The sequence below is a fragment of the Lipotes vexillifer genome, unplaced genomic scaffold (assembly GCF_000442215.2).
Source record: "Lipotes vexillifer unplaced genomic scaffold, Lipotes_vexillifer_v1.1 scaffold535, whole genome shotgun sequence".
NCBI classification, from domain to species: domain Eukaryota; kingdom Metazoa; phylum Chordata; class Mammalia; order Artiodactyla; family Lipotidae; genus Lipotes; species Lipotes vexillifer.
Genome location: NW_006792756.1, coordinates 470,657 through 497,179, shown reverse-complemented (window position 1 = coordinate 497,179; position 26,523 = coordinate 470,657). Strand labels below are relative to the sequence as shown.

Here is a 26,523-nt window from a genome sequence, read left to right as displayed (position 1 = left end):
CCCGCATCCCCTGCATCGGCAGGCGGACTCTCAACCACTGTGCCACCAGGGAAGCCCCTTATAGCTTATTTTATACCTAGTAGTTTGTACCTCTTAATGTTCTACCCCTATATTGCCCTTCCCCCTTCCCTTTCCCCACTGGTAACCACTAGTTTGTTTCCTACATCTATGAGCCTGCTTCTTCTTTGTTATATTCACTAGTTTGTTGTATATTTTAGATTCCACATGTGACATCATACAGTATTTGTCTTTGTCTGTCTGACTTATTTCACTTAGCATAATACACTACAAATCCATCCATGTTGCTGCAAAGGGCAAGACTGCATTATTTTTTACGGCTGAATAGTATTCCATTGTGTGTGTGTGTGTGTGTGTGTGTGTGTGTGTGTGTGTGTGTGTGTATCACATCTTCTTTACCCATTTATCTGCTGATGGACACTAAGGTTGCTTCCATGTAAATAATTCTGCTATGAATATTGGGGTACATGTATCTTTTCGAATTAGTGTTTTTGGGTTTTTTTGGATATATACCCAGGAGTGGAAGTGCTGGTTCATATGGTAGTTATATAGGTCTATCCCTTGGTTTTCTATGTGTCAAACTAAATATCTTCAATTCCTTTCACCATTATTAATTTAGTATTCAGCACCTCATACCATTTTAGTCATGGACCTTCTGGATACTCTCTGGTTTATAATATCCTTAACTGACATCTAAAATAAGTACTCTTGATACAGTATTATCAGCAAGAGAACTGAGGAGAACTTTTAATTTCCCTGTTAAAGAAAATCAGTTAGTATGTATTAGCTGAACACCTGTCATGTTCAACCCTATGCTTAGCCATCATTTGATATATAACAGAAGTGGAAGGCCAGGTGCTGAAAATATCTGTAGAATCAAAACTGAGGTACATGGGATAATTCTGGAGTTTTTGCAAGATGTAAACCATTATGTGGACAAATGTGATACAGTCTCAAATTCATGGTGGATTAAAAAAAAATGGAGCCCAGGCAGGCTGGGGAATCTATGTGATGAGTTGTAGATTAGGAGGACCTACCTAGGCTGTATCTTGAAGGATGGGTAGGATTTATCTGTCTGGAACAGAGACATTGACAATGAGGGAATGTGTATAGGAATAATCAGTAATAAAGAAGGTCAGCATTGGTAGGGCCATGTGTGGCTAGAAATAGAAATATTTAGATTTGTACTGTAAAATTTCCACTAGGACTTTCTTCCATTCTAAATATGCTTTGCTTAACTTTGCTAAAAAATTTTCCAGGACTCAGATATCCACAGGTCTCTAATTTGGCAAACTAATCCTTGGTAAGATACTACCAGGAGCTAAGAGAGTAATCCTAGAACTCCCCTCAAGTGACAAGTACAGACTTCAGAGGTGATTTTCTGGACACCCAATTTCCTTTATACCAAGCATGAGAATTCCAGGCAGTCCAGTGGCAGAGGTATTTTTGGATAGATACAACTTTTGGTACATTTTAAATTATATTATCTTGTTAACAAATGGTTCCAAAGGCCAAAGTCCTAAATTGTGTATCTGATCCAAAGAATTTCTCTTTTAGACTGGTCTTCTGCAATTGACCCCATTCCTATCTTTATTTCCAAAGCCAAGATACAGGAAAATCAATTAGATAATAAAAATGAATAAATCCAGGTAAATACACATGTTGGCTTTCAATTAGCCAGTGAGTCTGTGAATCTCCAGGGAACACTGAAGACAGCTCATAAGACAATGCAGTTTCCCTTAATAGGGACCGTAATCCCAGAGTGGCTTTCTTTTTTTTTTTTCTAATAATGTGCAATTGACTTTTTTTTTTTTTCAACATGCTGTGCTCATAACTTCTGTGGAAACTTAAACATTATTCAATACAACAATTTCCTGCAAAACCTTTTGAAAGTGGTCACAGACTCTGACCCTGCTCTGGTGCTCTGGGTCTGCCAGCATGCTGTTTTATTACCTCTGGAAGGTTCAGTGTCAAGACACAGTGCAAGAGTTAGAAATGAAAGAAAACCAGGTGTATAAAAGTAATTTTCTGCCTTCTTTCAAGAAGGGAAACTGTCACCTTCAACTCTCAGTAATTCTATGTATCTATCACATCTATCTTCATCACCCAGCCCTTGGCCTACAAGGTAATTGGTAAGAGTTACAGATTGTTAATCCTAAAGAAAGTACTGCTGAAACCACTTATATTAACCCTGTCTTGTTACCAATGGGAAAGCAAGGCTCTGAATGCTGAAAGGACTTTCCCAGGACCACACAGTAAGTGGCAGAATCTGGACCTGAACTTCACATCACAGAGAAGGAACCAGGGATGGTATCTGTAAAACTTAGCAGCAGGACAGCACAGTCACCAAGCCATCAGAACAGAGACCCTGATTATAGCAGTGTGCCACCAAATACTGCCGCAGCTGGACTAGAGTGGATGTCAGTAACATTTTAAGAGATAAACAGAAAATGTGTCACTTATTTGTTACCTAAAGCACTTAGCTAATAAAAATGATAATTTACTTTTAGTTGTTGGTTGTTCTCTTTTTTCACCTATTTTCCCCCACCGTCTTCCATGCCACTAATCCTTTGAAAACTTGCCCTCTGTTTGGCAGCCGATGTCATTGTTATTTATGCTGAACGCCCTTGACTTCAAGTGTGTGTCCATCTTAACAAAATTCTAAGATTTTCTCTGCAAGTACCCACTTTATAGATTTTCAGGTCAAGCAAGCCCCAATTCTGTTTTTAATTTTTTTTAATTGAAGTATCATTGCTTTACAATGTTATGTTAGTTACTGGGGTACAGCAAAGTGATTCAAATATATACATATTCTTTTTCAGATTCTCTTCCATTACAGGTTATTACAAGATACTGAGTATAGTTCCTTGTGCTATACAGTAGGTCCTTGTTGTTTACCTCATTTATATATAGTAGTGTGTATCTGTTATTGATTCTTTTATTAAAAGTAACCTGATCTATGTGTCTACAATTTTTCTCCAACTCACTTTATCCAAGGTGATAAATTTAATATTTTAGGCCTGGATTTTTATCATGGATTTTTTTTAACTTCCCACAGTCTCTCAACCCCTTTTCTTTCAAAATTATGAGATGTTCTTTCATTGCTTCTGTTCACAAGGTTGTTTGCAGCCCAAGATATAATTGGTAGATAATGGGAGTAAAAGTGGGGACAGAAATACATATTTGATTACTGTTACTGGTTGGAGCCTGTCCTATGATGTGCAGTGACCCATCATGCAGACAGGACATGCCTCAAAACTTCTTACTTTAGGATTGAAAGCATAAAATAAAAGTCTGGTGAAGCAAGCATTCTTCCTAGCTTTATAAATCATTACAACACATTCACATCTTCATTAAGTGTCCCATCTTTAACTCTCTAAGAGTAACTATCTTGAAACTGTGGATCCCCTTTAGCACTGGCACACCACTGAGACAAAGGACTTTTTGCTATACTTGCTTGATCTTTCTCTTGCAATGGACTTACCAGTTAAGGCAGGCTTGTCCCTAATAAACACATGAGCTGATAGTAATTTCACTTCTTGAATCATCATCAATGCCTTCAATGGCTCAAGGAAAGTGTTTGGAGGATCGATAACACGCTAAGTCACTTAGGTAGAAAGATGACTAAAACAGGGCTTCCCTGGTGGCGCAGTAGTTGAGAGTCCGCCTGCCGATGCAGGGGACACGGGGCCCCGGTCCGGGAGGATCCCACATGCCGCGGAGCGGCTGGGCCTGTGAGCCATGGCCGCTGAGCCTGCACGTCCGGAGCCTGTGCTCCGCGACGGGAGAGGCCACAACAATGAGAGGCCCGTGTACCGCAACATACTTCCAATTGTCTCTATGAAGTGTTATGCTTGATGTTGTTTTGTATGTCTTATGCTAAGCACTATGAGAGAGGTGAGGTACCAGAAGATTGGTTCCACAAGTCAAAGAGCTTAGGGGAACAAGACCCCTGTCATGAAAAAATAAGACAGTGTGTGACTGAGAGCCACATGGTTGGAAGTGGTATAGAGGTCATTGAGGGTATGGATAGAGCTGCTGTTACATTTTGGAATATTCTGTGGAAGTGAAGTTTTCATTAATTGGTGTGTGTGTGTAGGGGGCGTTGGGGAGGGTTGGAGCAAGAACCAGAGCATCCCTAGGGTCTAAGTGAGAAATGTCCCCTACTTGTAAAATCTAGTACTAATGGAGCACTACAGAGTTGAGGTCTGCAGTGGCTTTAACTTTCTCTCTCAGGCAGACTTACATTTGGTGAAAATCTAGGCTGATCTCCATAGAGAATTCATACACAATATTTAATCAACGAGTGTAGATACTGAGCATCAAGTAAGCCAGGTTCTCCTAAAGGTTCCTGAGCCATGGAACCAGCCATAGGTTGCCAACCTGCATGTGACATTTGCCTTCTTAGAAGTTTCCTCTGCCTTGAGAAAGCTAGAGGGTGTTTCTCCCAACTACTGTACAATTTCATCCTATTCTGGATTCTTTGATTCCAGGGAACCTCTCCATCCCGGACTCTTTGTTGAATTAGTTATGAAGTCTAATTTGTAATACAAAAACACAAAACGTACTATAGTGAAAGTCTTAGAGGGGAAAAAAATGCAGTTTGTATTTTCTCATTTCACAGAGGCTCCAACATCTCTCTCCGGAATGGAAGGATGGAGGTGGGGTTCTAAAATTCCCTCCCAGGCCTCTGAATACAGAAGGTGCAAAAAGAACGGGAGGTAAGCAAGCAATCAATCAATAAACAAACAAACAAATAAATAAATAAATTTACTACTGTAAACTCGAGTTACCCATATAGAGAGATATGTAGTTATATCCTAACAATCAATCCCTTAGGGGGAAAAAAAATCACAAGTATGCTCATGCACTAACAAGTTGGTGATTTTTTCCCATTAAAATTAAAATTAAATAGACATCCATGGTAAATTACCCATTTCATTCCTCCTTCCAGTTAAAAAAAAAAAAAGGCACTTTATCACTCCTTACTGTGGGTGTACCTCACTGTCAACACATGCGTTTATGTCAAGCAGGTCATTTATATTTTTGCCTGCTGGAGTTTTTCTTCTTTCAACTTAGTAGGGAATATTTGTGATCTTTATTATCCCCCCAATAAATCTACAAAATGCCTTTTTGCTTGCGGCTCTTTATTTTAATTTCATATAAATAAATCACATTAGGTTCCGGCTGTCATATTAAGATAAGCATGGATCTAAAAATAACAAATGTGTTTAAGCCAAATTTTTCCCGATTACATAGTGGTAAATTTCTCTGGGTCACCCCTAAGTCCTATTGATGTTGAAATATTTTGTGGCACTTTAAGAGTGTTTCTTGAAGAACACAAACCTATTTAAACTAGAATTAGAATTATCTTCTGATCATCTACGGACCTATTTGTACAACATTACTCAACTCAAGCTTCCCATGGTTGCAATAAATCCATCTTTAATGTGGGGATGTTTCCCCAGTTACAGCAGAGGGCAGTTTTATATCTTTGTGGGTTCATCTAATGCCTCTATCTATACTGTGTTTTATTTATTACATATAAACAGCTCTAAACCTGAAGTTCTCATCATCTTAACACACAGTTATACACAAAAGTCTCAAAGGCAGTCCAAGTTCAATCTATCCAATAACCAATGCTTCATCTCCCCTCACTCCACCAGACCTGCTCCTACGCAGGCCTCAGATCAAACCACCAGCTCCTTGGGGAAACCTTTGGACTTCTGAAGGACAGTCTCCCAAAATGTGTTTTAGATTCCTCCACTCAGCCTGGGGTAGAATAGTCTTGATAAATGTATGTGAATTTTTTTCTCAAACAAGATTTGTAGTGAAGAGGCAAAGATAAAGCCCATAAAGTGTTTTTTTTTTTTTTCCGGTACGCGGGCCTCTCACTGTTGTGGCCTCTCCCGTTGCAGAGCACAGGCTCCGGACGCGCAGGCTCAGCGGCCATAGCTCACGGGCCCAGCCGCTCCGCGGCACGTGGCATCTTCCCGGACCGGGGCACGAACCCACGTCCCCTGCATCGGCAGGCGTACTCTCAACCACTGCGCCACCAGGGAAGCCCCCCATAAGGTTTTAAAGAGTCTGTTTTGTACATTTATTCGGTTGGGACCTAAATATATATTCTCTGATATTTTAACATGGCCCTTTAGTTTAAAGGATGGACAGATTTTATAAGAGACAGTTAATCGTATACATATAAAGTCAGTGTAGAGTTTCACTCTGGCATTTTTGGTATCTCCTTGCCTCGGATGAGTTGAGTTCAAATACTGGGCAACTCCTTAAGTAGATAAACATGCAGATCACATACAGGTCACCTAGATAAATAATAATGTTGATCAATCCTAAAGTTGAAGGTCAAGTATGAACCTGGGTGATCTTCCAATTCGGTCAATCCAGATACCTTTCTGGATTCAGTTCTGTTAGCCCCTTCTGTTACTGAACAAAAGTCAGATAAAGATGTTACATCTTTACTTAAAGATAAAGATGTTACTTCACCCAGGGCTTCAGAGCTATGAGAAGGCTACATGCTCCCTTGTTCATCTAAAGCAGCACCATCCATCTATAATAAGAATCCTTGGGGATACATCTCAGCCCACAGCTTTCCCCAACACTGTCCAGGGGAGACATCACCACTGAAGTATGTGGCAATACCCAATTTCCAGAGCCCTGATTTATTCTCCCTTGTGCTGGGCAGAGGGCATGACTGAGAGGCAAGACTCTTATCTTGGCAGGGGTCTGGGACTGTCTGCCTCTCTGGAACAACCCCTGGTGGGTAATTGAGAAGTGACATTGATGGGTTTCCGGGGTGGCCCTGAAAGCAGCTATGGTTTAGAAATCCAGCCCAAGGATTGAGAGAAGGGGAAGAAAATGTAAAGCTTGCTAGCCCTGGTCTCCTTTGACCTCAGCAGACTGAGACAGGGATGCAGAGGTGGGAAACCGTGCACCGTTATTCTGTTGGCGTAGCATGAGGTTTCGCTTTTATTGCTAGCAGAGAGCGCTGAGCTCTTTGTCTGCTACACAGTCTATCCCCCAGAGATAGCCTCTTTTTCTCTTGAAGCGATGTAAAAAACAAATCACAGTTCTTATTTTATTTGGTGTCCACCATTACGAATTCACGCAGAGCAATTTTATTTGTTGCCAATTAAGATCTCCCAGTGGAAGTCTATGTCTTAGCAAAGGCAACCTGTTTAATACTCAGCATCACTTTAGTCTATGTCAATTAACCCCTTGAGGATAGAGACATGCTAATTCTTAAGATGCCTGGACAATTCGATTCTAAGAACCAAGATACACAGAAGGTAAATCTCCAAGAGACTCTGGGCTTGACTTTTCTCAGGCCATGTGTGCTTTTGCCTCAACTCTATTTTACAACTACAAGACAATTTCTATATAACGTGTTAGCAAAGGATCTTCTTTTCCCCGAGATAGAATGATAGCATGTAGCCTCTCAGTAAGCAGTTTTAATGTCACTCACATTTTACCAAAACTATGACTACTGCTGAAGGAAACTTGAGGCACTGGTGCCAATTATCTCCACCCTAAAATGTATACATAGAACACGAAAGAGTATTTGGAATGTGGCTCATTTTACTGCAGTGTTCACTCTACTTAGATAAGCAGCATTTTGAATCATGGTGGGAAGGAAAACAAAGTTTTTGTCCAGTTTTTTTTCTCTCTCTTTCCTTAGGTTAAGAATCACAAATAAGCCAGAATACAAAAGTCTATTTTGAAGAATTTTGGATACACTGAAACTATCATTTTATTGTTGGAAGGGATGGCCCTTAGGGACTCTTATTGCACCTAGAGAACTATATATGCTTGTCAATTAAACTCCTCTTGGTGATGTAGGGAACCACCATTTCTACCCCGGGGAAGCAGGAGTTAACTGCTTTACCAGGGCAAACATAGCTTGTAATCAATGGTTCTTCAGATTCTTGGAATTTGGTATTGAGGCTCTGGTTGCCCCTCAGAAAAATGGTAATGAACTTGGGATTGCTTTCCGACGCATCTACTTTCCCCTTTCACCAACAACCCAGACTATTTGCTTCTCTTTTACAAGTCACCCATCCTAGTACCTGTGAAGTAAGGGCAGAAGGATGAAGAAAGAGGTACCAGCTATGTTTTTGTATATTTGGCTACCAAACGAGATAGATCACCATTTCCCAAAATATGTTCCTTAGACCTTTAGTCACAGTAGATGCTCCAAGAAAGATAGGATTTGGGAATTTTTTTAAGTCAAAATTATATTTTATAGTCTATATTTGATATGCATATCACATATTAGCAGTATAAATGGCTCTGACTAGTTCTACAATTAAAATAAAATCTTAAAGCTTGGTTTTACCTAGTATACCTCAAATCTGACCACAGAATACCTTTATTTTTTAAAAAATATCCATACCATAGTGTACTAGTGTTTCTTGGGATATGCTTAGAAAAATGCTTATGTAGATGATTCTTTAGATCACTGGTTCTTACCAGGGAGTGGAGAGGATGTTGCCACTAGGAAGCATCTGGAAAATATCCGGAGACATTTTTGGTTGTCACAATGGGGGATGGTACTGGCATGTAGTGGGTAGAGGCTAGGGATGATGCTAAACACCTTATAACGCACAGGACAACCCCACCCCCATGATTAAGTGTAATCTGGCCCCAAATGTCAACAGTGCCCTGCCTAAGAAACCCTAGCCTAAACATAGCTTGTTCAAATGAAACTTCGATCTGGCATCTGTAGGTTGGCAACTGGCACTGTGCATTCACCAGATCGTGTCATTGAATTTTGGCCTTGCAAACCTACTTATTCGTCACTTACTTACAGGCTATTGATAACTCTGTCTGCAATTCAAGCTATGAAAATCTGAAATGAATGCTTTGACATTATCTGGTTCGATCACTGGCAAGCTCTTAGGTATCTGTTATATTAGTCACTTCTACCCCCGTTCTTTGAAGCTTTCCATGACATGTATTAAATACTACATAATGATCCAGCTGTATAATTATTCTAGAAAAATAAGATTATACCTATCTGTACATGTCATATATAGGCAATGCCTTTTTTTTTAAACACATTTATTAAGAGTATAATTGCTTTACAATGGTGTGTTAGTTTCTGCTTTATAACAATGTGAATCAGCTGTACATATACATATATCCCCATGTCTCCTCCCTCTTGCGTCTATGCTTCATGTAATCTCAGTGCTCAGTTATCTTAAATACTAGCTATATTGATACCTTCTTTTTAGAGCTAAGGAAACTCAGTCTCAGAGGTGTTACCCAGTAGCCAGTGTGGATGGTCCAGAACCAGAGTCCATGCCTCCAAAACCTCCAATCCAGTCTTATTTCCATTTCTATACTGTTATGCTGGTTCTATTTGTCATACATAATTTCACATATGTGACATGAAAGAGTACTTAACACCATAAATATTCATGAATTCATTTTGTCTTTTCCAACTGTCTATGTTCTAAACTCTTAATCTGAGGCTGCAAATGGATAAAGATTTCTGTCAAATATCAGCAGAAAGACATTCTCAGCAGTTGTTTTCTCACACCCTTTCTTGTCAGTCACAGCTATATTTAGCCAAATAGAAATAGTAACAGATGACACAAAAATCAGTAAGTACAAAAGAGCATTTTTCTCCTAATCTTAACTTTCCTCATTTAAACAAATAAATGTAAGGAAATGTATGATCACATTTCAACATTGACTAGTAAACAAGTTGTCACTGGGTGTGTTTATTTTTTCCTCATCAAGCAGGGAGAGGCAGAGCAAATTAAACCCACCCAGACTTGTAGCCAAGTCTTAGACTAGGTCCTAGATCCTGACTGCACCCTCTTCTTCAGATGAATTCACAGAAAATTTTTTCTGCTGGTATCAAAACACAGTTGAGCTAAATGCCCTTTGCCAGACAGTTATATTTGAACTCCACAAATTCCTTTGCAATTTGAAAACCCAGAGATAGATTATAGGTCTATTTCAGTAGAATACTAAACAGGACGCCAAAATAACCAGTTATCTTGAGAGTATGATTACAGCAATATATTTGTGTCACAGCACATGGTTATGCTATAAAAAGTGACTAAAGCCTATTAAAGACTAGGAGATTCCTCCACGAAAACAAGACTTTTAATTCTTAGACCCAATCTTCTACCATTTGTCCAATTCTTTTATCATCAAGCAAGAGGCAATAACAGTATGACACGTGATTACCATGTTTTGATCAGTCCTCAAAGATTGTGGCCATACATTAATGCTGGCTACTATTATTGTTGGAAGATCGAAATATTCAATTTTTTCTTTTAAGTTTCTTTTCAGCTATACTTAAGTTAGCTTAAGTATAAATGGAAGACCATTAGTTAATATCAGCAGCAATGACAAGTAACCTATTCCATGAAATTTGTAACAGCTACAAATTAAAGGCATAATAAAAATCAGAAGAAGTGTATACTGAGTTATGGGAAAGCTTGTTTAACTTCAGACACTTTAGCTGTGCTTATGTACATGGCATGCCTTTCCCATGATGCTCGACACATCATAGTCTACCCTAACTCAAGAAAGCATTTTAACTATTCAATCAAAAGCAGAAAAAAAATATCCCCACTGCTCACTGTCACTCACAAACCGTTCACCATAAAAAATTTGGCTATAGTTGCAGTTGTGATATTGTAATCACCATCAGAAAGCCCATCACTGTAAGTCAGTCAAGATCTGTTTGCAAAATATAATCAAGTATAATTTCATGATTCAATAAATAGTATGTAAATCTGCTATTGTTGGTTTTCATTTTCTTTTCAATACTACTATTTCTATTTTCTCACTGGTCTCACTATTCAAATGTCATCATTGCCCTTTATTGTTATTCAAATGAAGCTTTTTTATTAGATCCTCTGACACTATATAAAAAGCTTTGCTTCTTCACCAGCAATAATCCTACTTCGAAGGAAAATGGAAGTGACTGCCCGCAAAATTCTGAGCTCTTACTTTATGTTAGGCTATGTTTGCACCTGAAATGAGATTTTAATTTAATCATATCAGGGGAAACCAAAGTTTTTTATTAACTACCTTAAGAAAGCAGGAAAATATTCTTTTCCATGCAGGTTTTTGGGTTCAAAAAACTGTGAAACTGTAATTCCTCTTCAATGATGTGTATAAGACACACTGACCAAATTAAACTCTAATTTCTTTCATCAAGATAGTATTCATCATCTGTGCATTTTTTCTTTTGAAAAATAGAGTAAAATTATTCTATACAAATAGTTTAAAGAAAATGTTACAACTCAGTTACATAACCTTTTAAGCATACTTTGTAGTAGATCTACAGAAAATATAATTTAAAAGACATATAACCATAAATACACCGCTGTTGGTTTTATTAATACAACACACTGGTTAAGAAAAGAAAACCTGGTTAGAGCTCTCAAAAAGAAATCTAACAAATATTGCAACAAGTTATATAAAGTTAACTGATGTGTCTGTTAGCAGCAAGCAGACCTGAAAACTGTACATTTTTGTTGTATCCTACCAGCAGCTTTTTAGGTAGAGAAATAGAATATTGTCTATTACTATAACCACAGATCTGTTTTCTAGTAGGAAAATTAACAGAAGAGCAGAACAAATGAAAATATCAGGCATTTCGCCCAAGAACTAGAATTCCTCAGAGAAGATGAATTTCAAGATTATTAGAATTTGTTACAAGGGTGCATGTAGAACAGGCAGCATCAGCTGGTACAGAGACCAAGGGTGATGGATTTAGGTAAGGTTGGACAAGAAATCCACAGGGTTAGGTCATACTTACCTGCTTAATATCTCTGTGTACAGAGAGAGCACTGTCTTCCATGACATGAGGCGATGAGAAATAAAGGATGTTAGGGGCTTTTTTACCCCTGGGAGACAAAGCTAATCATAGTAAACAATTCTTGTGCAATGTAAGGTATCATGTAATTGAGCACTAGCATATTTATTCCAGATAACAAGAGCCATAGGAATTTTGTAAATGGAATTCAGAGACCATACGAGCATCTAGGAAGACCCTGACCACACGGACCCCAAAGACCTAGATAATAATATCAAAATAATCTCCATTCCCAAGAGGCCTCAGGGAATGAATAACTTGGGAATATGACTTCTATGACATTCGCCTCTTTTTCCAATTTACCTGCACAAATGTTCTCACATACCTTTCCTTACCTAGAATCAGGACCCACCACATAGAACAAAAACCTAAACATGGGGGCTTCCCTGGTGGCGCAGTGGTTGAGAGTCTGCCTGCCGATGCAGGCACACGGGTTCGTGACCCGGTCCGGGAACATCCCACATGCCGCGGAGCGGCTGGGCCCGCGAGCCATGGCCGCTGAGCCTGCATGTCCGGAGCCTGTGCTCCGCGATGGGAGAGGCCACAACAGTGAGAGGCCCAAGTACCGCAAAAAAAACGAAACAAAACAAAAATAACCTAAACATGGGAGACCTATACTACAGCATTCCTGAAATACATATTCTTTAATATGAATTAAGAAATTTTAAGCAGAAGTGTTCAACCTTTCAATTAGAGAAAAACTTAAATAATATTTAAGCAGGCAAGGGCCAGAGAATTTGGGTCCTAATTTCTACGATATAAGTTTGCTGCATGGCCTTGGACAAATTAGCTCCTTGACCCAGACAAGTGTTATGATTTCCACCACCTTCCCAGTTCTCAGCAGGTCCTTCACTCAAGGACACCTTTTGGCACCATTGCTTTACTTTAATTAAAGGAATGGAACTCTCTAGGTAGCCTCTGCTGATTTTTGCCCCCAGAGGTGCTTTTGGCACCAAGAAGAGACCATTTGCCAACTCCATGCTTCTGTGATCAAGATCAAATTTAAAGATGCTGCTACTAGTTAAGGATGTGGATTGAACTCACCTCCAGAGACTTCTGTGTTGCTCCTCAAGTTGAGTCAGCAGATGTTCAATGTATTTGTTGGAGTCCATGTATTCCTGCACATACAGACACACAAAGACAAATAAGGCCTCATCACCATAAGCACAGGATTCTAAGACCATTTTGATCTCCACAAGAAGATTTTGGACAAGATAACCCCTTGGTCCCTCCCAGTTCTAGGAGTAGATGCTTCTATGACTTATATGCATAGTCATTTGGGGATGAATAATATTTTCCCCATATCCTATGATCACTCCATGAACAAAGAATGGAAGAGAAATGGAGTTCTATCAAGTCAGCATAAAAACCCTCTTATTCACAGAGAAAAGCTAAATTTCATAGTCATTTACACTGTGGTCTGTTCTGCCATATAAAAGTAAGGGGGTGGGGGGAGGGAAGTAAGACAAACTTACTTTCGCTGTTGACCTTAGAAGAGGAGGAATAAAGTAGACAACACAGGTCTTGATTATACTGGTTTTACACAAATAATTTCCTAGCAAAAACACTATTTTTGAGCTACACAGAAGCTTCATATATTCACTGCCCTCATTCACTGGGCATCTCATTTGTATTGATGAATCACATGTTCATTTTCTTTCATCTCCTTATGTGAACAAAACAATGTAATTTGGTTTTGGTGTTTCTTTTCTTTAATTTTTATTTTCTTTTATTTCTTTTCTTAGAAAATCAATCTTTGGCTTCTAAGAGGTTATAAAGGCAAGGTTTATCTTGTTTAGAAATATGCATAAAGTTTTGTAAATCAAATTATATTTTCAAGAAACATTTCTGAAAAATGAGGGATTCCTTTGAGGCATGAGAACTGCTCAAAAAATCTACAGGTTATTAAATCCAATTTTTTATATTTGTGACTCCTGAATATGAGGTTCACATGCAGTAGTTTCAACTGCTAACTATGTAGAAAAATACAAAAAAAATTTGTATGATTTATTTCATCCTGAACCTGATACTTCTTTCCTTTCTGTATGAAGATCTAGCCCACAGGCCTCTGTGCCTACATTACACCTACCTCAGACGGAACAGTGTGCAATGATTTCAGTTTTAAGGGCATGCATGAAAGTTACTGTTTCATTTCTTATGGATTTAAGGTAAACTGAGAACTCTGGTTAATATTACTACTTTTTTTTTACAGAATCATTTTGATAAAAATTCTATATAAAAATCTGTTGCTCCTATAAAAATATTCACTATAATAGGTGGGAGCAGGGGAGTGGAAGAAACACAGTAAGAGTTGACCTGATATAATGGAAAGGGCCCCGTTCCAAGTTTCTGGACCTGGATCTACCTTGGAGAAGGTACCTTGTAGCCTTGGAGAAGCCTTTTTAACTTTCCACAATATTTCAGTTAGACTAGAGAGTATCCTAAGTCCTCATCTAGCTAAAACTGTTAGAATTCTATAACACTATAATTCTATTACAGAAAATTAGCTAAAGAGTTTTATTCTAATTAATACACATGTTCAGTTTAGTTATTTAAATGAGAACATTGGGCACGTCAAAACCAAAGCAGAAATCTCTTATCACAGGAAGTTGCAGTGGTCTGTGGTTATGTTAGTAAGTATCCCAATCAAGCTTTAAACATGATTTATTTATTTTTAATTTATTTATGGCTGCATTGGGTCTTCATTGCTGCTCACAAGCTTTCTCTAGTTGCGGCAAGCAGGGGCTACTCTTTGTTGCAGTGTGCGGGCTTCTCATTGCGGTAGCTTCTCTTTGTTGCGGAACATGGGCTTCAGGTGCATGCGCTTTAGTAGTTGTGGCACGCGAGCTCAGTAGTTGTGGAATGCAGGCTCTAGAGTGCAGGCTCAGTAGTTGTGGCGCACGGGCTTAGTTGCTCCATGGCATGTGGGACCTTCCTGGACCAGGGCTCAAACCCGCATCCCCTGCACTGGCAGGCGGATTCTTAACCACTGCACCATGAGGGAATCCCTAAACACGACTTAGAACACTCAAAATTCTTAACAGTGTTTCCAAGTAAAAACAAATATATAAACCTCAAAGTCACCCATCCATTCTTCGTTCAATTGTTTTTTTTCAACATCTATTATATGTCAAGTGCTGTTCTAACTTCCGTAGATATAGTGATAACTAAGAAGGAGAAAGTTCCTGCCCTCAGAGAGCTTACATTCTGTAGAGAGATACATAACAAGTAAGTGAACAGATTGATTTCAGATTGGTTACATGCTAGGAAGGAAATAACAGGTGACAGGAGGGACTTTAAACGGGGAAAGCACCATCTTCATACACCATGGTTGAAAGAGGACTCTGAACAAATGATTTTTGGGTTAAGACCTGAGAGAGAAGGAGGCAAGCATACAGAGAAAGGAAGAGAGCAGGGAGAACACTGCAGGCAAAGGTAATGGCATATGCAAAGGCACTCAAATGTGGTATTTAAGGAACAGAAAGGAAGCCATTGTGTCCAGGAGCAGAGCCTGGGGTGTGTATTCTAAAATGAAGTTGGAGAGGAAAGCAGGGGCCAAATCACATGCAAGCTCTGGAAAACAGTTAGACTTAAACTAGTAGATTTGTTATTCTGTTCATTCTGCTTAGCTCAAGTCAGAGGTGGAAGCTGAAAGGTGATTACAAATATGATCTTTGGATCAAAGAGATTTAGGTTCAAAGTACCTGGTTTTGGTACTTACTAGCTGTACCTCCTCAGGCCAAGTTATTTAATCTCCCTAAACCTTATTTTTTTCAGAGAGATAAATAATAATTTAAAAGGTGTTGTAAGGATTAAATGAAACAGTTTAAGCATATACCACGTGCTAAGCAGTGAGCAGAGCCTTTTCTATAGGATCAAACCACGTCTCAAAAGGCAAACCACTTTACAAGGTGAAGTTTATATCCATTGTCTCTTCTCTTACTCAACTTCAAGATGTTTAAGTGTATGCTTCTTTTTTTTTGGCTGCATTGGGTTTTCATTGCTGTGTGCGGGCTTTCCCTAGTTGTGGTGAGTGGGGAGCTACTCTTCGTTGCGGTGTGCGGGCTTCTCATTGCGGAGGCTTCTCTTGTTGCAGAGCATGGGCTCTAGGTGCGTGGGCTTCAGTAGATGTGGCTCATGGGCTCTAGAGCACAGGCTCAGTAGTTGTGGCTCACGGGCTTAGTTGCTCCTCAGCATGTGGGATCTTCCTGGACTGGAGTCAAACCCGTGTCCCCTGCATTGGCAGGCAGATTCTTTTTTTTTTTTTTTTTTTTTTTTTTTTTGGGGGGCCGCGGGCCTCTCACTGTTGTGGCCTCTCCCGTTGCGGAGCACAGGCTCCGGACACGCAGGCCCAGTGGCCATGGCTCACGGGCCCAGCCGCTCCGCGGCATGTGGGATCTTCCCGGACCGGGGCACGAAACCGTGACCACTGCATCAGCAGGCGGACTCTCAACCACTGCGCCACCAGGGAAGCCCGGCAGGTGGATTCTTAACCACTGTGCCATCAGGGAAGTCCCTAAGTGTATGCTTCTTTAATTATAGTTGCTGAATTTTAGAATCGGTAGTTAGAGATTAGCAATAACAATACAGATTTTCAAGCATTAAATGTAGGTATTGCTGGACTGTGGTTTAAAAGCTATTTCAAATACAATACTGGCTGCTTTCATTAATTTTCCATAAAAATAACTCTAATGATGTCCTAAACAACATAACAATGGGAAACTAGGATTATGGATTTTCACCCTTCTTTTCAGTTTAATTTTTCATCATAGCATGCTTACTTTAATATCCAATTTTATGTTACTTGCACATTTATTGTGGTATTGCCTATACCCCACCCCTACACATACACACACACACACACACACAAATAGACACCAACTGAAATGAATTGAGAAAAAAAAAAGTTGATGCTTACATGTGCTTTTTGTTAAATGAAACAAGTTTTTCCCTGCCTAAAAGAACTTAGGCAGCACCCTCATATATTTATCATTTCTGGCCCCTGAATTGGAGAAATTCATTAACTAATAATAAATCCTTACCATTCTTTAAGAATAAATTAGGATTATTCTACTGGGAATCACCTTGGAGATTAACTCCCAGGAAACAATGGAGGGTGATCACAGTGGGGCTGGCAGTGGTCCACACTGGAACTACAGTCACAGCAAGTACAATGTTATAGCGACTGTGCCTATAGTGCCAGCTTTGGTATAAAGCACATACTGAATGTTCTTAACATGGGCTCCAATATTCCAGAGTATCAAAGGCACAGGCAGAAAGAAAGGGGATGGCAAAATTCTACCTCAGTATAACATAGCTGCCCAAATTGCCTGAAAGACATTGGATATTGGGAGACCTCGCAGAAAAGATTTTAAAAATGCAGATGGACAGAAGGTGGTATGTACAGTGTCTACTGGTGATCCCAGGGTCTACGCAGATCATTTTAGAATGAGTAAAGTGAAAACATACAACACAGAACCCATGAAGAAATACTGGAGGACAAGAGAAAGTGAACATCACCCTCAATCACAGGAGAAGGCATCAAATCTGAAAATGATTTTCAAGAAAGTATTTTAGAAAAAACCTTAACATGTTTGGTGGTATCCAGAAAGACATGACTCTCCAAAACATGTGCAGAAAGCTTAAAAAAAGACACCGAGATAAAAAGATAGGATTAAATTAAAAACAATACGAGCTGAAAAGAGAATAAAATGAAATAAAAAAGGAGCTGGGTGAGCTAAGAATTTCAAGGAAATATAAACTGCAATAGCAGAATGGAAACTTGTTGACCTTTACATTGTGATTTTTATTATGGGATGACTCTCCACAACATGAAATTGTGCTTCAGAGAAGACTGGATAATGGATTATGGTGTATCGGCACTAAGTGATCACACAAACGAAGTCTACTCCTCAGTCTCTCATCTAGAAACAAATCAAACTCCCCAACCCAAGTACTTAAATATTCCTCAGTATCCATGGGGGATTGGTTCCAGGACCAATTCCTGGTGATACCAAAATCCATGGATGCTCAAGTCTTTTATAGTCAGCCCTCTGTATCCACAGATGTGGAACCCATGGATACGAGGTTGACTGCGCTCACTAAGCCTTCTACTATTTCTACAGTATGATTCAATTAGTGTATATATAGTCCAGTTAGTGAAGACTAATACTGCTGTAACCTAGAAGAAAAGCACACACCCACATCCCCATCATCCTTGGTGTCAATGTTCACTGTCTCTAACATTATCCGTGAAAAATGTCAGCTTCCCCAGGCTTGCTTTGCCCAGCATGTACTTCTCATGTCACTCAGCACAAAGACTTTATTCAAATATAGTTATTAACTTGATGAACACTGTATTCTACTTATTTTCCTTATGACAAACCCACATTGGATACAATAGTAGAATTGACAATAAAAACACATACACGGTCCTGTGAAGGACAAACAATCTAAGTAAATTAAGTAAAGGATAAAGATGAAAATGAAGATGGATATTAGGTCAGAAAATGTAGGTCTGTCTATCAGAAAATGTAGGTCTGTCTATCAATTATAGCTTTTGAGTACTTAACAAGATTTGTAAGGTAAACAATGATCAAGGGATAATTAAAGAAACATTTCAGAATAGGATAGAGAAAAAAAAAAACACTTGATTTTACACATCAAAAAGGCTCCTCAGGGGTTTCTCTGGTGGCGCAGTGGTTGAGAGTCCGCCTGCCGATGCAGAGGACGCGGGTTCGTGCCCCGGTCCGGGAGGATCCCACATGCCGCGGAGCGGCTGGGCCCGTGAGCCATGGTCGCTGAGCCTACGCGTCCGGAGCCTGTGCTCCGCAACGGGAGAGGCCACAACAGTGAGAGGCCCGCATACCGCAAAAAAAGAGAGAGAAAAAAAAAAAAGGCTGGTTCCATAGCTTCTGGCCACCCCAGATGCCCACTGAAATAAGACACATAGACAAACCTTTGTGTCTTAATCCATAAACATCCCCAATAAAGTAGCTTCTATATAACAAAGCAACAGAAAGACATTATCAGCTTTATATGAATTCAGAAAATAAAGCGCCTACCTTAATTAAAAATACATATGTGGGAGGCTCGGAGAAAGTGCTCCAAAGTGGAGGCTGACCTTGAACTCACCTTGCCCCATGGACACACCAAATCTACAGCTGCATATGGAATAATTCCCTTTGAAAAAGAACTGAAAACTAGCTGAACTTCCCCATCCACAATAAATGATAAAAGGACCATATTGAGATGGGTAGGAGAGACAGAGACGTGGTCTCACCAAAAACTCCATGCCTGGTGCAGAGCCCCACAATAGGGAGGGAATCTCACAAATCCAGAGCTTCTCCCCTAGGGTGAGGGGTTTGTGCCCCATATCAGCCTCTCCAGCCCTTGGGACCTACAACAGAGAGATGAGCCCCCAAAATGTCTGGCTTAGAAACCAAAAGAGTTCACATCTAAGGGACCTTAAGGGCTGTGTGAACTAAAAATGCCACCTGCCATATCAGTAAACAAAGGATGTTGCAGCCATCAAGCCGTCACATTACAGCTGCCCCCAACGCTGGGCCCTGAGGGAACTCAGGATCGAGGCAAGATCTGCCACCCATCTAGCAGCCAGCTGCTGTAGCCACCCCCAACGATGCACCCTGAGGAGGCTCAGGATGAGAAGCAAAGGATACTGGCCCCAGATAGCTGAGGTGCACATCAAAGGAATGATTTCAGTGAGCCCGGAATTTGCATCTTCCCATACATAGAAAAGCACTAGATTCCTTAACCTGAGATAACTGGTTTTCCTTAATTAACAGGAATCTTTGATGTTCCGACTACCTGGTCCTTGTTGCAAAAACTCCTATATGTCCTGGCTCCTGCCCTTGCTTCTTCAGAGCAGTCCCTCAGTTATCTGAGATGCTGTGTCCCAGGCTTAAGTCCTCGGTTTTGTCCACCAAATAAAACATGACCCTCAACTTTTAGGTGGTGCATTTTTTTCAGTCAACAGTTGAAGTGAACTGATTCTCCTTTCAAAAGGCTTGACATATATACACTACTATGTATAAGATAGATAACTAATGAGAGCCTATTGTATAGCGCAGGGAACTCTACTCAATGATCTGCGGTGACCTAAGTGGGAAGGAAATCTGAAAAAGAGTGGATATAATATACATATAACTGATTCACTCGGCTGTACAGCAGAAACTAACACAACATTGTAAAGCAACTGTACTCCAATAAAAAGTCATTTAAAAATACATACATACATACATACATAAACAAATAAAAGGCTTGCATGAGGTCTCACTCGCCCTAGGACCCAGTGCAAAAGTAGCAGTTTGAAAAGTGCCTGGAATGTGAAGGAGATTCCTATGCTAATCTTCAAGCATCTGCTGGAGGAACAAGAGATGCTTGGGACTCTTTCTGGAGACTGGGGTGCTGGCAGACACCATTCTGCACTCTCCCTCTACCCTGTTAGCACAGGCAGGTGTGCAGACATGGGACCCTCCCACTGTCTTGGTAAGGCAGGCAGGGATGAGTAGATGCAGCATTCCCTCACTCCCTGGCTGGGCCCAGCTAGTGAGAGCAGTCATGACACTCTCCCACTCCCTTGCTGAAACTGGCAGGGGAGCACAGACAAGGATTTTTCCTGATGTCATGCCAAAGCCAAGGAGCATGTCCTGCCCCCTATGCACTCCAGATGCCCTTCTAGAGCCAGCAGGTGTATGCGATCCACAAAGAGGATGCCCTCTGATCACCTAGCCCTGGTGGCCAAGGGGACTTGCATTCCTGGGCTCCATGGGACTGTAACAATTGGAAAGATAGTTCTTGCCAGGCTACCACCCCCAGGGCACTGCACAGGCAGCAGACTGAAACACACTTCCAGTCTTCTTATGAAAAAGGCCTATTTGCTTGTCCTGGAGATTCAGCCTGAGGCTTCAGGCTTGCCACACATTTAGAGAGTACAGAGGCACTCTCAGGGAATGTAAGACACTATCCTTGCACACTCCCTTCACCTCACTGCAGCTCAATGATACCTCCCAGAAAGGAGCTTATACACTTGTCTAGAGGTCTGATTTATGGAAATGTTGCCCAAGGGTCATCTCCAGATTTCCCGTTCTGGAGGCCAGCGGGGTTTATGATTATGGCCCATAGGACTATATACGTGCATACTTCAAAACCTGCTGCCCGAGGGTTTGACTTTCCAACAGCCCAAAACTAAGTGCAAAATGAGATCCTTCCTCTTGGAACACTGACAGGTCTCGGCACACCCTCAACACCAGGAACCTATCAAGAATAAATCAGGCTGCTTAGACAATCACAAAGTTTCAAAAGACAACCAGCCACTAGGGCAAGGTTGAACTATAAGGTTCATCACCTACACAAGGCCAACTACTTCAAGACTCAGAGAGGTAGCTGGTTCACGAATACACAGAAACAGCATCAAACAAAATGACAAAACAGAAATAAGTTATTAAAGAAAGAACAAGACAACACTTCAGAGAGAGATTTTAATGAAATGAAGATAAGTAATCTACCTGATAAAGAATTCAAAGTAATAGTCAAAATTGCTCACTGAACTCAGAAGAAGAGATGAACAAGTGAGAACTTCAGCAAAGAGACAGAAAATATAAAGAAGTATAGAACAGAAGTCACAGAGCTGAGGACACAAAAACTGAACTAAGAAGCACACTAGAAGGATTCAATAGCAGACTAGACAAAGCAGTAGAAAGAATCAGTGTTCTGGAAGTCAAAGCAAGGAAACTCATCTAAACTGAGCAGCAAACTAATAATAAAATAATAATAGTAATAATGATAACAATAAAATAATACAAGTAAAAATAAAGTGAAGAGATTTTAAGGGATCTATGGGAAAACACCAAGAGGACTAACATTAACATTATGCGGGTCTAAGGAGAAGAGAGAGAGAAAGGGGCAGAACTTATTTGAAGAAATAATGGCTAAAAATTTCCCTAACCTGGGAAAGGAAACAGATATCCAGGTCCAGGAAGCCCAGAGAACTCCAAATAAAATGAACCTCAAGAGATCTACACCAAGATACATTATACTTAAAATGTCGAAAAATGAAGACAATAAGAGAACCTTAAAAGCAGCGAGAGAAAAGCAACTTGTTATGTGTGAGGGAAAGCCAGTAAGACCAGCAGCATATTTTTTTAGCAGAAACATTATGGGCCAGAGGGAATGGCATGGTATATTCTCGGTGCTGAAAGAAAAAAATTCCAACCAAGAATACTCCACCCAGCAAGATTATTACTCAGCATGAAAGGAGAGATAGAGTTTTTCAGTCAAACAAAAGTTAGACGAGTTCATCACCACCAAACCAACCTAACAAGAAATGTTAAAGGGACTTATTTAACCTGAAAAGAAAGGTCACTAATTAATAACAAGAAAATATATGAAAGTCAAATTCTCACTGGTAAAGATAAATATTTAGCAAAGACAGTGAATTAATCACTTATAAGGTTAGTGTCAAGTTTAAAAGACAAAAGTAGCAAAATTAACAAAAATACAATAATTATTTAAGGGATACCTAAGAGACAGAAGTAAAAAGATGAAATGTAGTGGAGAGGTAAAGATGTAGAGTTTTGGAATAAGTTCAAATTTAAGTTAGTATTAACTTAAAATGGACTTTTATATACATGGGACATTATATGTGAACCATATGATAACCACAGAGCAAAAACCTAGAGTAGATACACACACACAAAAGAGAGAATGGAATCTCAACATAACAACTAAAGGAATCTCAACATAACAACTAAAGGAATCTCAACTAAACTAAGTCATCAAAGCACAAAGCACAAGGAAAGAGAGCAAAAGAAGAAAGTAACGGAGAGAAACTACAACAAAACAGGCAGAAAAATTAACAAAATGGAACAAAAATTAACAAAATTAACAAAAATTAACAAAACAGGCAGAAAAATTAACAAAACAAAAATTAACAAAATGAAAAATTAACAAAACTATAAACAAAACAGGCAGAAAACTACAAAACTACAACAAAACAGGCAGAAAAATTAACAAAATAATTAAGTAAATTAAGTAAATTAATATTTATCAATAATTACCTTAATGTAAACGGGCTAAATTCTTCACTCTAAAGACAGTGACTGAATTGATTAAAAAACAAAAACAAAACAAAGCAAAACAAACAAGACTCATCTATATGCTGCCTACAAGAGACTCACTTTAGATATAAGGACATACATGTACCGAAAATGAAGGGATGGAAAAAGATATTGCATGTAAATATTCAATAGAAACAAAAAGAAAGCTGGGATAGCTATACTCATATCAGACAGAATAGACTTTATAACAAAGACTGTAGTAATAGACAAAGAAGGACACTACATAATGATAAAAGGGTCAATTCAACAATATGTAATTTTTAAAATATATATGCACCCAACATAGAAGCACCTAAATATAAAAAGCAAATATTAACAGACCTAAAGGGAGAAAGTACAACAATACAATAATAGTAGGGGAGTTTAACACCCTACTTATATTAGTGGATAGATCATTCAGACAGAAAATCATAAGAAAACACCGGCCTTAATGACACTTTAGATCAGATTGACTTAATAGACATATACAGAATATTCCATCCAAAAGCAGCAAAACACATTCAAGCACACATGGAACATTCTCCAGGACAGATCATACGTTAAGCCATAAAACAAATTTCAATAAATTTAAGGAGACTGAAATCACATCAAGCATTTCTTCCAACCACAATGGCATGAAACTTAAAATCAATTACAAGAAGACTGTAAAACTCACAGATATATGGATATTTAACAACACGCTACATACAACCTCTGGGTCAATGAAAAAAATCAGTGGAGAAATAAAAACATACTTAGAGACAAATGAAAATGAAATACAACATACCAAAACCTATGTGATGCAGCAAAAGCAGTTCTAAAAGGGAAGCTCACAGAAATACTGGCCTACTTCAAGAAAGAAGAAAAGTCTCAAATAAACAATCTAACTTTACACCTAAAGAAACTAGAAAAAGAAGAAACAATGTTAGTAGAAGAAAGTAAATAATAACAATCAGAGCAGAAATAAATAAAATAGAGGCTAAAAGGACAATAGGAAAGTCAGTAAAACTAAGAGCTGATTCCTTGAAAAGATAAACAAAATTGACAAACCCTTAGCCAGACTCACCAAGAAAAAAAGAGGCCTTAAATAAATAAAATCCAAAATTGAAGAGATGTTACAACTGATAGCATAGAAATACAAAGGATCTTAAAAGACTACTCTGAACAACTATATGCCAACTCATTGGACAACATAGAAGAAATGAATACATTCTTAGAATCACACCATCTTTAGAGACTGAATTAGGAAGAAATAGAAAATCTGAACAGACCAAAACACATAAAGAGATTGTGGGAGGGTTCTGATTACCGATTCAAACAAAAGTTTGGTACCAGATGGCTTTTCTAGTGGATTTTATCAAACATTCAAAGAAGAGTTAATACCTATCCTCCTCAAATTCTTTCAAAACGTTTAAGAGGAGGAAATGCTTCCAAACTCATTTGATGAGGCCAGCACTACTGCGACACCAAAATCCAGACAAGCACATCACCATATATGAAAATTACAATCAATATCCCTGATGAACACAGATGCAAAAATCCTCAACAAAATGTTAGCAAGTTGCATTCAACAATACATTAAAAGGATGATACACCATGATCAAGTGGGATTTATTCAAGGGATGTAAGGATGGTTCAACATCAACAACATCTGCAAAGCAATGTGATACACTACATTAACAAAATGATGAATACAAACCATATGATCACCTCAACAGATGTACAAAAAGCTTTTGACAAAATTCAATATCCATTTATGTTAAACTTTCAACAAAGTGGGTACAGAGGGAATGTACCTCACCATAATAAAGGCCAGGTATGAGAAACCTACAGCTAACATACACAACAGTGAAAAGCTAGAAGTGTTTCCTCTAAGATCAGGAACAAGATAAGAATGTCCACCCTCCCCACTTCTATTCAACATAGTATTGGAAGTCCTTGCCAGAGCAATTATGCAAGGAAAACAAAAGGCATCCATATTGGAAAAAAATAAGTAAAACTGTCACTATTTGCAGATCAAATGATTTTATATAGAGAAAACCCTAAACTTTTCACAAAAAGACTGTTAGAACTACTAAACAAATTTGGTGAAGTGGCAAGGCATAAAATGTCTATACACTAACAGAAAAAGAAATTAAGAAAACAGACCCATTTACAATTGCATCAAAAAGAATAAAATACCTAGAAATAAATTTAACCAAGAAGATGAAACACCTGTACTATGAAAACTCTAAGACACTGAAGAAAGAAACTGAAAACACAAAGAAATGGAAAGATATTCCATGTTTATGGATTGGAATAGTTAATATTGTTAAAATGTCCATATTACTCAAAGGAATCTATAGAGTAAATGCAATACCTATCAAACTTCTAATGTTATTTCATAGAAACAGAACAAACAATCCTAACTTTAGTATGGAAACACTAAAGACTGTGAAAAACCAAAGCAATCTTGAGAAAGAAGAACAAAGCTGGATGCATCATGCTCCTGGATTTCAAATTATTTTATAAAGCTAGAGTAATCTAAACAGTGTGGCACTGACATGAAAACAGACACATAGATCAATGGAACAGAACAGAGAATCCAGAAATCAACCTACAAGCATACAGTCAATTAATTAGTGACAAAGGAGCCAAGAATACGCAATGAAAAAAGGGCGTCTCTTCAATAAACGGTGTTGGGAAAAGTGGACAGCCACTTGCAAAAGAATGAAACTAGACCACTATCTTACACCATACCCCAAAATTAACTCAAAATGGATTAAAGACTTGAATGTAAGACCTGAAGTCATAAAATTCCTAAAAGAAAAAACAGATGGCAAGCTCCTTGACATGAGTCTTTGTGGTGAATTTTTAAATCTGACTCCAAAAGCAAAGGCAAAAAAAGCAAAAATAAACAAGTGGGATTACATCAAACAAAAGAAGCTTTTGCATAGCAAAGTAAACCATCAACAAAAGGCAGAGACAACCTTCTGAAAGGGAGAATATATTTGCAAATCATATACCTGATAAGGAGTTAATATCTAAAATATAGAACTTATACAACTCAATAGCAAAAAAAAAATAAACCCAAACAATCTGATTTTTAAATAGGCAGAGGATATGAACAGATACTTTTCTAAAGAAGGCAAGTGAACAGTCAACAGGTACATGAAAAGATGTCCAATATCACTAGTCATCAGGGAAACGTGAATCAAAATTACAATGAAATAACACCTCACACCTGTTAGAATGGCTATTACCAAAATGACAAGTCTTGACAAGGATGTGGAGAAAAGGGTACTCCCATGCACTGTTGGTGGGAATGTAAATTGGTGCAGCCACTTTGGAAAACAGCATGGAGTTTCCTCAAAAAATTAAAACTAGGACTACCATATGATCTAGTAATTCCACTTCTTGGTATTTATCTTTAAAAAAGCCCACAAAACCCCTAACTCAAAAAAAAATATGCAGCCCCATGTTCACTGCATTATTTACAATAGCCAAGATATGGAAATAACCCAAGTGGCCATCAATGGATGAATGGATAAA

The 26,523-nt window shown here is 38.8% G+C and overlaps 1 protein-coding gene across 1 annotated transcript in view; it reads right to left on the bottom strand.

Annotated features, from left to right (window-relative positions):
* Positions 1-26,523, bottom strand: part of NCKAP5 (NCK associated protein 5) — an 876,414-nt gene that overhangs the window by 611,808 nt on the left and 238,083 nt on the right. Inside the window, exon 2 of the mRNA XM_007465897.1 lies at positions 12,920-12,993. Coding sequence (XP_007465959.1) covers positions 12,920-12,993 — 74 coding nt within the window. The remainder of the gene's footprint in view (positions 1-12,919; positions 12,994-26,523) is intronic.